Here is a 12094-nt window from a genome sequence, read left to right as displayed (position 1 = left end):
GTATTCCTTCTACTGAGCCACACCAACATCTAATTATATGGAGCATTTGTCAATTTGAAAGTCTGTAGAAACAGTTGAGTTTCTACCTACAATGAGAACGTGTTCTGTAAGCTATGAGGCACTAACCAACCACCAAATGTGATTATCTTTAGTGATCACACTCTGCCTCCTGGTACTCATACGGATCTATGAACTGAATTATGATGTCAATCAACTGGGAATAAATTTTACAAAGAAATCACAGAAAAAAGCACCTGCTTTGCCCTTGGGTTTTCTGAGGTATGGACACCCTTATGCACGCCTGCTATCCCCTAAAAACATATATGTTGATATAGTCACCATCACCACGAGAAGAAAAAAAGAATAGCAACATACAATTCTAAAAACCAAAAGACAAATTACTATACAGCAATTTTTATCTCCATAAACTTGACTTGAGAGCTCAGTGCCTCAATTACAGGTAGATGGCTTGATCAAGGCAATATAACAGTAAAGAAATACCCAGACTTCTGCACAGCACAAATGTGCCTCTGTAAAATATAATTCCCATTAGTTAGGTTAATTAAGATTAACATACAAAGTCATTGGAAACCCCCAAAGTAGACAAAAGATAATTTACCAAGGAAACATGCAAAGACACGAGTAGCATTCACTCTGAGTTATTCATTTAACAGACTGGGAGGAGGATCTTATTACTATTTGAGTTGTCACCACTGATTACCAAAATGACCTGCACCCAAATAGCTTACAAAGGCCAAAGGACAACTTGTTTTCTTAGAAAAGTTCCATGGACAATGTGGGGTGGTGCACACACAAAAAAAAGGAATTGAATCTAATCACATATATAATCATTGCTATTAAACAGATTATACATATCCACACACATATGTGAGCGTTTGAGTTTTAGATTTTGTTTTACTGAGATGAATGAAACAGCATTCATCTTGGGAATCCAGGTTTGGCATTTTTCATTGACTTAGCATACTGTTTTCACCCAAAATAATAACTTGCATTCCTAGTCAAATATATCACAAAGAAGCATTCACAGCAAAAGATTAACGCTGACATACGCGGTAGAGAGAGTTATATTCCAGTTACTCAGATTGCAATTGTGTAAAATCTATCATTGCTGAAGAAGAATTCTCATCCTTACCTCAAAGGTCATGTTCACGTTACTAATGGCCACTTTTATTTCTCCATCTGACAGTTCTTTTAGATCCTTTAGCATTGTCTGTTCAATACTTAAACCTGTGGAAAAACAGTATGTTACACTTGGGGGAACGTTTTTTTGGTAATATCAAGGGATTATTTAAAGAATTCACCTGTTAATTTCAATATTTTCCCTCTAATATCACTTTTATCCATAATAAACACACATGTGAAGGCAAAAATCACATTAGTGACAATATCTGCATCAATTAGGATCCCAGCAGGAAACAAAATTCACCCCTCATGAAGAAAAAGAAGATTCTTTAATGGCAGGACATTTACAGAGCCATGGGCAGGTCTGAGAAAACGAATCAAAGATGGTGAGGCATCCAGAAATTAGCAAAGAGACAAGGGAAGGAAACAGAGATCGAGAACTGTGGAAGGGGAGCTGCCAGAGACTTAGGGCCAAAGCAGGAAGGGAGCAGGGAGAAATCCTACAGCCCCTCTCTTCTCCTTCCCTCCACCCCCACGCCCACATGTGCTGCTAACTCTTCCCGTTGACCAAACCCAACCAGAAGCCAGTAATCTTCAGGGGAGCCTAGAAGATTAAATACTCAGAGGTCAGCCTCTGGAGGCCTACAGCAGACATTGGCAGAGAATGGAATGAGGGGAGGTGGAAAAATGAAGAAAAATTAGCAGAACCATGCGACCTAGCCAAATAATACCAAACAACGCCAAGATAAGCTTTCAGGATGCATTTAGGTAAGCCCCATGTTTTCTAGTATAATTTTATTCAAACTGCACTTATAAATGTGACCCATAAAACTGTCATAATTAAGTTGGTCACCCTTGTAATAGGCTCTGGCAATAGGAGCTACTGAATTCTTTAGACAATGGCAGGAATAATCTGGAATGGCGAAACCATCCAGAACTGCATAGTTGTAGTCAGCTGAACAGTGTGCTTCAATAAAGTCTATCATGGAAAAACAGGACAGGGTCTGGCTTGACCTTTAATTCTTACCCTAGGTTATTACATCTGATTAGGCCTAACCTGCTGGGAGAAAGCCCCATAATAAAGCCCAGTAAAGCACAAATCTCCTTCCCAGATGTGTGTTAAGACACCAGACTCTCTTGCCCTCCCACTTAGAACAGTCTGTCAATCACAGCAGTGTGGGGAATAGACAGGTACTAAAGATTTTTCCTTGACTCGAAGATAGAAAGGCCGCCATCTATCACATTGCAACATGAAATGATTTATAGAATATATTGTGACCCAATTAAATGTTTGGTCTAGTTGTGAAAATGAATGACAACATGCATACCATCATGCAGCTCTACACACATACGCGTACATCCACACATATGCACATGTAACTGAAGGTGTGGCAGGCGCATCAGTGCCCCACCCACATTTCCCTCAGATTACCAGTGAGGTGTGCCCCAGCATGATGCTCAACCACTGGCATCTGCATCTCTTTTCCTGAAGGCTTTCTCTGGCCACCAGAGCCTAGTCTGGGGGAATTAACAGCCCCTGGGCCTGAACAGCCCTCAATATTCCAGTGGTTGGCTAGTAAACGTTCAACAACCAGCCACAACCCCTGATTTGTACTGTTTGTCAATTTCTGTGATGTCAATAGTTCCACCATGACTGATTTCAAGCTGCCAACCCAACATCAACCAACTCACAAAATTCCTGAAAATTTAACCATCAGCTCTTGGAGCTTGGATGAACAAGTTCCCGCATACCACTGCACCCCTAGGGTGGGATAACGCTGAGGTGTAATTTCACACCCTTTCCCCAAGTTCCCTAGTGGGATGTTGGCCTGGCTTCCCACAGAGCTAACTTGCTTGATAAAGCACTCCATCCTCCATCAGTGTTTCCCGGGATTACCTCCCAAATCAACGGCTTTGCCTCAGGCTCTACCACTGGGGGATTCCAAACTAAGGGAGAAAACTATACACCTTGAAGATAGAATGTCTGGGTTTAAATCCTGTCCTGGCCATTTGCCAGCTGTGTGTGTGATGATGGGAAAGCCAAGATGTTTTTCTGTGCTTCAGTGTTCACACCTGAAAATTCGGCATAATAATAGCACCTGACTCTCAGGGTTATCGTGACGACTCAGTAAAATAATCCCTGCAAAGTTATACCATCAGAACTTTGTAGGGGCTGGCCTGGTGGCGTAGTGGTTAGGTTTGCATGTTCTGCTTTGGCAGCCTGGCGGGGTTCGCGGGTTTGGATCCCAGGCGCGGACCTACACACCATTCATCAAGCCACCCTGTGGCAGCAACCCACATACAAAATAGAGGAAGACTGGTAGAGATGTTAGCTCAGTCGCAATCTTCCTCAAGCAAAAAGAGGAAGATTGGTAACACATGTTAGCTCAGGGCCAATCCTCCTCACCAAAAAAAAAAAAAAAAGAAGAACCTTATACATATTAGGCACTCAGTGAATTACAGCTATTTATTATTATTATTATTATTATAAAATAATTGATCCAGGAAATCCACTGTCTTCATAAAGCTTAGACTTAGAGAATAATTTTATCTGCTTAGCTGTCTTCTCTCTAACTTTTTTCTAAAATTAATTGATTTGTGAAATCCCATTGTGCTTGACATTGCTCCTGCCACATTATCAAAATAAAACCCTCTCAGCACAGGGATTTCATGTAATGATGCATCTGGGGTGCGCATTAGACACGTGAATTAACCACTCATCAGACACAAAGGCCTCAGAGGAGAGGCTGCACTACAGGCTGCCTGCTTCCAGGTGCCTGAAAATCTTCCACAAGCACAAACAATAGGGAAGAAAGTGAAGGCACACTCAAAGTCACCTTCTGGGGCCTGGCGACACTCCACACCACAAACCAGCCCTACTTAGGAGCAGCAGCAGAGCTGGGGACAGAGTCACTCACCCTGAGCACTGAATTGGGTCTCCTGCAGGACGTTGATAATTTCCTTTCTTGGTGGCAAGCTAGGAAATTTTTCTTCCAGGATAGATAGAATTTCCTCCTGCTTCTCTGAGATTTTCTCGGATTCCATGGTCATCCACTTGAAAAGGATGCTACCTGAAAGGGACAAATAAAAATGGCCTTAAACTTTGCAGCCAAGCCAGGACAGGGGCCAGGAAAATCAAGGTTTTCTGGCCTCTCAGTCTACGCTTCCACTTCCAGTTTCTTGCCTGGACCAGAGGTCTCCGCGTGTGAGCATTTAAGAGGCAATTTTTAGAAAACTTTTCAGATACTGTCTGCTCTGCCTCATTATTCTCCAGGTATTAATTTCTACAACTCAACTGACTACGGCACACTCTGGCACAGAGTTTATGGATAAAGAAACAAAATGTGTAGCTTTCCCTCACCCCACACAAACACACAAAAATGATATATGCTGGTTTCAAGTGATTTCAGAATGGAAGTTAATGGTAAACTATTTAAAAACATTAAATACTATTTAATACTTCCCTTTAATATTCCCTTTAACAGACTGCAGAAAAGACTGTTCCCACTCACCACGTTACCAATTTCACATACGAACTTCCTCCTTTTAACAATTAAATGATTACATAGTCCCACTGTCAGCAGCAAAGGAATCTGACAAGGTGGTGAACCTCAAATCCATTCCCCATCTTCCAAACACCGTACACAATTTTGAAGTTATTTACTATTATCTAATTATAAGGATTCACAAGCTGGATCTCAATCACAGGTTTCGATTACAAAGTAATTTGTCACTATGAATGACCAACCTCTCACATACTCCTGGCGCTTCTATGCATAATCTCACCTTGAAAGGGAGGAGTGGCCACCTGTCACATCTCCTTCCTCTGCAGCCTGAGCCCAGACTAGGGTGGAGTCATGGGGGAAAGAGAAGTTTTGCTTAATGATGAATGATTAAACTCTCTAAAAATCCCCAAACCTATTGATTAATCAAAGTGACACCATCTCTCTAGCTTTCAATGTGGCCTTAATGATAGTCACGGGGGAAGGAAAATAAATAAAGAAAGAAGCAAGAATGTAAAAGGAGAAGTGAAATAGTGAGTGAGGTAAAACTGTGGTAGACAATCTTGACATCTATCCTGAGACCTGCAGAACCTAGAGATTAGATCACACTCACCATTAAATATCCTAAAACCCCAAGCAAGTTAACTGGCCTCTCTATTCCCCTTTGCCCATTTTTAAAACAGAAATAATACTGCTTTCCTAGCTTATAAGATTATACTGAGAATCAATGAATGTAAGCATCATAATGAAAAGTAAATAATGACAAATATATTTACAGCATTTCATTCATTCATTTCTTCAACAAACAACTATTGAGAACCTATTATGATTCAAGACTGGAATAGAGATAGCCTTGCCCCTTGAAGCTCATAGTAGTTTAGGGGCTACAAATCAGCAAACATACAATTTTTCAGTATAAAGGGTACAATAAATATCACTGGGGAAATACACAGTACTCTGAATCTAGGCCAGAATTTAGGAGTCAGAAAAGGTTTCCTAGATAGAGCTAACCAAAGCTGAGACTTGAACAATAACGAGGGACTTAAGGCAAAGGCAAGGTAAGAGGGAGATTATGACCCGGCTGGATCATGTGAAAAGGCACTGAGGTGGGAGAGGGAGAGTTGAAAAGCAATTAATTAGAGCTAAATAGTATGGTTTTCAGGAAAAAATGTTGAAAAATTAGGTTAGAGAGATAAGCAGGGGCCAGGTCATGAAGGGCCTTACAAGCTATCTTGAAGTTTATCTTTTATATTCTAAGGGAAATGGGGCATCATTAAAGAGTTTTAAGCAGGGAAGGTAACATTCTCAAATCCATGTTTTATAAGAATCACCCTGCCTGCCATGTAGAGAATGAACTAGACAACGCATATCAGGAGGATTAGAAGGCTGTTTTAGATTAGAACTAAGGAAGGAGCAGTCAGCACGCAGATAATTGGACAGATTCAAGACAAATGATCATTTAAAGGTGGGGGTAGCCCACTGGATTCTGAGTACACTCTGTGGTCTGACAATTTCTGACATAAAATCCAAAATATAAAGATGATTTTTTTCACTCTTTGTTGAGGCAGTGGTGAATCTGAATTTCAAAAAAGATCCCCATATGCTTCTGGATCTGATAGACTACTTGTCCCAAGAATAAGGAGAAAAGCTAAAAAAAAATACCAAAAAAAATGTGTGAAGGCATCAAAGAGTTACCCAAGTAACTATCTTAGAAGCTAAAATCTGGAGAGAAAGTAAGTGCACAGAGATGAACCCAACATTTGGTGTTGCTTTTGCCCTAAGGGTATTTGCTAATTCTTAAGTTGTAGCCAGTGATCTGAGAAGGTTATTAGATCTAACAGTACTTTCACAGTGGTAGGAAGACAAAAATTGGAGTTTAGGGCTCTCCACAGAGAAGGAGTCTTGGTTAAATAACCCAGGTTTTGAGACAGGACTCCTGAAGCACTACATCCTCCGAGGGAGGTTAGAAAACTACGGTCTGCAGGGCAAATCTGGCCCACCACCTGTTTTTATACATAAAGTTTTATTAGAACACAACCACACTCATTAATTTACATATTATTTATGGATGCTTTTGTGCTACAATGACAAGATGGAGTAGTTGCAACAGAGACTGGAGACCTGAAAAACCTAAAATATTTACTTTCTGACCCTATGCAGAAAAAGTTTGACAACCCCTGCCATAGAAGAAGGGTGAAGCAAAAATAGATTAGTCTTCATGAAGACAGAAATCCTGATTTGAATCAGCTCAAACACAAAATAGATTAAAGTTTATCTGACACTCTTCCAACTGCCTTTGAGGTGCGACAATAAATCCTGTCTAGAGCAAAAGGTTTTCATCATCCATAGCTTCATCATCTCTAAATTTTTCATATACAATATTCAGTAATCAATAAAAAATTACCAGGCATAAAGGAAATATGACCAAATAACTGGAAACTTCAGAGAAAAAAATCTCCAGAGGGAATTTAAAAGAATCAGCTGGAAAATTACACTAGAGAATTAAAATCTATAAATGAAATTATTCAAATGAAATTTTAAAACTGTAAATTTAACAACTGAATTTTAAAAACTCAAAAATGTGTTTAAAAACAGATTAGAGGAGGTCGAAGTCAAGATGGCGGCGTAGGCAGACTCTGAACTCACCTCCTCCCGCAGATACAGCCAATTTACAACTACTCGTGGAAAAACTACCCCTGAGACAGAACTGAAAACTGGATAAGAGGAACTCCTGCAACAAAGCACAATCCTAAGTGAGGTAGAAGAGGCAGAAACTCCCTTCTGGAGAGGAAAACGCCGCCTTCACAAGCCACAGCCCCTCACGGCCGCCGGGGAGCAGCCCAAAGGTACACAGCCCTCCCTGGAGGCGCGGGGCCCCGAGCAGGGGAGTGCCCCCGCTGTGGGCATTTTGTGGACCCAGCACAATCGAGACAAGTGGCATAATATCTGACTTTGCCTGCTACTAAAACATTGGGGAGCACCCCCAGAAAAGCTGGTTCACAAATAAAACCAGCTCTTAAAGGGCCCATGCGCAAACTCACCCGTTTCAAAAAGCAACCTAAAATCACCAGAAAGAAAGGTACACAGTGCTTTGGTGAAACTCACCTAATAGGCCCTGAGTGCATCTCGGTGAGAGGTGAGACCTCTGCAGGGACTGGGACATTGGCAGCAGCCATTATGTGGCCTGGTGTGGGCGTGCTGACACAGATGCCATTGGAGTTCTCCCTGAGGCCTGCTAGCCCAGGTCTGCCCCACCCGCTAGAGCATCAATTTAATCCAGCTCAGCCAGGGCAGGCAGCCCACCCTAGACACTGGCTCCAAACAACAACAAGCCCTCAGGCAACTTGTGGGCCTGCAGAGATTGGTGACTGGATTCTCTACAGCCTGGCAACTGAGCCGACTTCAGTGGGGCAGGGCGTGCACAAGGAGCGGGTGGAGAGTGTGGGGCGGTGGTGGAGTGTGTGGGGCTCCCGCCGTGGAGAGACTGGGTCCACTTGGGAGGTTGGGGCACGCACACGGGGCAGGACTGCGTTGACTGTGTGTGTGGACCTGTGGGCGGCAGGGCTTGTCAGCTGCAGAAGACTTGTTCTTCTCAAAGACCCACATAGGGGGTTTGCCCCACCTTCCAAAGCCTGAAACAATTGGGTGCTCCCGTGCCTGAGGCCAGCCCCACCCAGCTGCAATCCTCAGAGAGCTGACAAGAGACCTAAAGGCTGGAGGCTTATAGCAATTGTAAGGCCCTGAGCCTAACAACCTGCCACGCTGGGGGCCTACTCACTTAAAAGAAATACTGCAACACAAATGTGGTATTAGAACTTGCAGGCAACTGTGCTGAGGCTCCCCACACTTGATAAAGAGACTGAAGGGTCCACAACAACTACAAACAGCTGAGCATTATAACAGCAGGCCAGGAGCATAACTCGGCCTCCCTGGGCGCCTACAGGGAAAGAAAACAGGCCACAACAGAAGGACACACGTAGCCCACATAGGGGTCACCCCTGGAACATTGAGAACTGAAGGAAGCACACTGCAGGCCCTCTAAGGCATCACTTGCATAAGGTCACCTATCCAAGAGCAGGAGACGTAGCTGACCTACCTAATACGTAGACACAAGCACAGGGAAAGAGGCAAAATGAGGAGGCAAAGGAATACATTCCAAGTAAGGGAACAGGACAAAACCCCAGCAAAGGAACTAAGTGAAACAGAAATGAGCAACCTACCCAACAGAGAGTTCAAACAAAGAGTATTAAGGATGCTCACTGATCTGGGGAGAAGAATAGATGAACTCAGTGAGAATGTCAACAAAGAAATGGAAGATATAAAAAAGAACCAATCAGAAATGAAGAATACAATACTGGAAATGAGAAATTCACTAGCGGGACTCAAAAGCAGAGCAGAGGATACAGAAGAACGGATCTGCGAGCTGGACGAAAGACTAGAAGAAATTACCCAAGCTGAACAGGTAAAAGAGAAAAGAATTCAAAAGAGTGAGGACAGTCTAAGGGACCTCTGGGACAACATCAAGCGCAGTAACATCCGTGTTATAGGGGTCCCGGAAGGAGAAGAGCGAGACAAAGGGGCAGAGAATCTATTTCAAGAAATAATAGATGAAAACTTCCCTAACCTAAGAAAGGAAACAGACATCCAGGTACAGGAATCACAGAGAGCCCCAAACAAGATAAACCCAAAGAGGCCCACACCAAGACACATCATAATCAAAATGTCCAGAATTAAAGATAAAGAGAGAATCCTAAAAGCCGCAAGAGAAAGTCAAGTTACATACAAAGGAAACCCCATAAGGCTATCAGCTGACTTCTCAGCAGAAACCTTACAGGCTAGAAGAGAGTGGCACGATATATTTAAAGTGCTAAAAGGAAAAAACTTACAGCCAAGAATACTCTACCCAGCAAGGTTATCATTCAAAATGGAAGGAGAGATCAAAAATTTCCCACACAAGCAAAAATTAAAGGAATTTGTCACCAAGAAACCAGTGCTACAAGAAATGTTAAAGGGACTGATTTAAGGGGAAAAGAGAAGACCACAAATAGGAAAAATTATTTATTTCCATGATAAGAGGGTAATGGATACAAATGCACAAAAAAGAGGTTAGATATGATATCAAAAACATAAAAGGAGGGAGGAGGGGAGTTAAAGAGTAGAGCTTTCAGACAGAGGTCAAACTAAAGAGACCATCAATTCTGTATAGAAGAAGAAAGGAACAGAGAAGGACTAGGAAAACACTGAGAAAAAAGAAAAAGAAGAAAAAATAGTTAAAAAATGGCAGTAAGTACATACTTATCAATAGCTACTTTAAACGTCAATGGACTAAATGCTCCAATTAAAAGGCATAGGGTGGCTGACTGGATAAAAAAACAAGACCCATATATATGCTGCATACAAGAGACACACTTCAGACCTAAAGACACTCACAAACTGAAAGTGAAGGGATGGAAAAAGATACTCCATGCAAATGGCAAGGAAAAGAAAGCTAGGGTAGCAGTACTCACATCAGACAAAATAGACTTTAAAACAAAAACTGTAAAAAGAGACAAAGAAGAGCATTACATAATGATCAAGGGAACAATCCAACAAGAGGATATAACTCTTGTAAATATCTACACACCCAATGAAGGTGCACCTAAATATATAAAGCAATTATTAACAGACATAAAAAGAGAAATAGACAGTAACACAATAATAGTAGGGGACTTTAACACTCCACTTACACCAACGGATAGATCATCCAAACAGAAGATCAATACGGAAACATTGGCCTTAAACGACACACTAGAACAGATGGACTTAGTAGATATATACAGAGCATTCCATCCAAAAACCAAAGAATACACGTTCTTTTCAAATGCACATGGAACGTTCTCCAGGATTGATCACATATTAGGCCACAAAACAAGTCTCCATAAATTTAAGAAGATTGAAATAATACCAAGCATCTTTTCTGACCACAACGGTATGAAACTAGACATCAACTACAGGAAGAAAATCAGAAAAGCCACAAATACATGGAGATTAAACAACATGCTACTGAACAACGACTGGGTCAACGAAGAAATCAAAGAAGAAATCAAAAAATACCTGGAGACAAATGAAAATGAAAATACAACATGCCAGAATTTATGGCATACAGCAAAAGCGGTTCTAAGAGGGAAGTTTATAGCAATACAGGCCTATCTCAACAAACAAGAAAAATCTCAAATAAACAATCTAACAATGCATCTAAAGGAATTGGAAAAAGAAGAACAAACAAAGCCCAAAATCAGTAGAAGAAGGGAAATAATAAAAATCAGAGCAGAAATAAATGAAATAGAGACCAAAAACAATAGAAAAAATTAATAAAACCAAGAGCTGGTTCTTTGAAAAGATCAACAAAATTGACAAACTTTTAGCTAGACTCACCAAGAAAAAATGAGAGAAGGCACAAATAAGTAAAATCAGAAATGAAAGAGGCGAAATTACAACAGACACCTCAGAAATACAAAAGATTATAAGACAATACCATGAAAAGCTATATGCCAACCAATTCAACAATCTGGAAGAAATGAATAAATTCTTAGAATCATATAACCTTCCAAAACTGGATCAAGAAGAAGTAGAGAATTTGAATAGACCAATCACCAGTAAGGAGATCGAAACAGTAATCAAAAACCTCCCCAAAAATAAAAGTCCAGGACCAGATGGCTTCCCTGGTGAATTCTACCAAACATTCAAAGAAGACTCAATACCTATCCTTCTCAAACTCTTCCAAAAAATTGAGGAGTGGGGGAAGCTCCCTAACTCATTCTACGAAGCCAACATTACCCTGATACCAAAACCAGACAAGGACAACACAGAAAAAGAAAATTACAGGCCAATATCACTGATGAACATCGATGCAAAAATTCTCAACAAAATACTAGCAAATCGCATACAACAATACGTTAAAAAGATTATACACCATGATCAAGTGGGATTTATTCCAGGTATGCAGGGATGGTTCAACATTCACAAATCAATCAACGTGATACACCACATTAATAAAATGGAGAATAAAAATCACATGATCATCTCAATAGATGCAGAGAAAGCATTTGACAAGATACAGCATCCATTTATGATAAAAACTCTGAATAAAATGGGTATAGAAGGAAAGCACCTCAACATAACAAAGGCCACATATGAGCAACCCACAGCTAATATCATCCTCAATGGTGAAAAACTGAAACCTATCCCTCTAAGAACAGGAACCAGACAAGGATGCCCACTCTCACCACTCCTATTTAACATAGCACTAGAAGTCCTAGCCAGAGCAATCAGGCAAGAGAAAGAAATAAAAGGGATCCAAATTGGAAAGGAAGAAGTGAAACTGTCACTATATGCAGATGACATGATTTTATATATAGAAAACCCTAAAGATTCCACCAGAAAACTTTTAGAAGTAATAAACGAATATG

General features: G+C 40.9%; 1 protein-coding gene across 13 annotated transcripts in view; it reads right to left on the bottom strand.

The window, feature by feature from the left end:
- PRUNE2 (prune homolog 2 with BCH domain) overlaps positions 1 to 12094 on the bottom strand; it is a 346173-nt gene that overhangs the window by 170936 nt on the left and 163143 nt on the right. For all 13 annotated transcript variants that reach the window (XM_087444459.1, XM_087444456.1, XM_087444458.1 and 10 more), the window contains 2 exons: positions 4062 to 4214; positions 1154 to 1248 (listed from right to left, as the gene is read on the bottom strand). In XM_087444459.1, coding sequence (XP_087300585.1) covers positions 1154 to 1248; positions 4062 to 4214 — 248 coding nt within the window. The remainder of the gene's footprint in view (positions 1 to 1153; positions 1249 to 4061; positions 4215 to 12094) is intronic.

Source organism: Ceratotherium simum, chromosome 20 (assembly GCF_057802395.1).
Source record: "Ceratotherium simum simum isolate JZ-2026a chromosome 20, ASM5780239v1, whole genome shotgun sequence".
In the NCBI taxonomy this organism is placed as follows: Eukaryota; Metazoa; Chordata; class Mammalia; order Perissodactyla; family Rhinocerotidae; genus Ceratotherium; species Ceratotherium simum.
The sequence above is the reverse complement of the archived record's forward strand: the minus strand, read 5'-3'. Positions and strand labels throughout refer to the sequence as shown.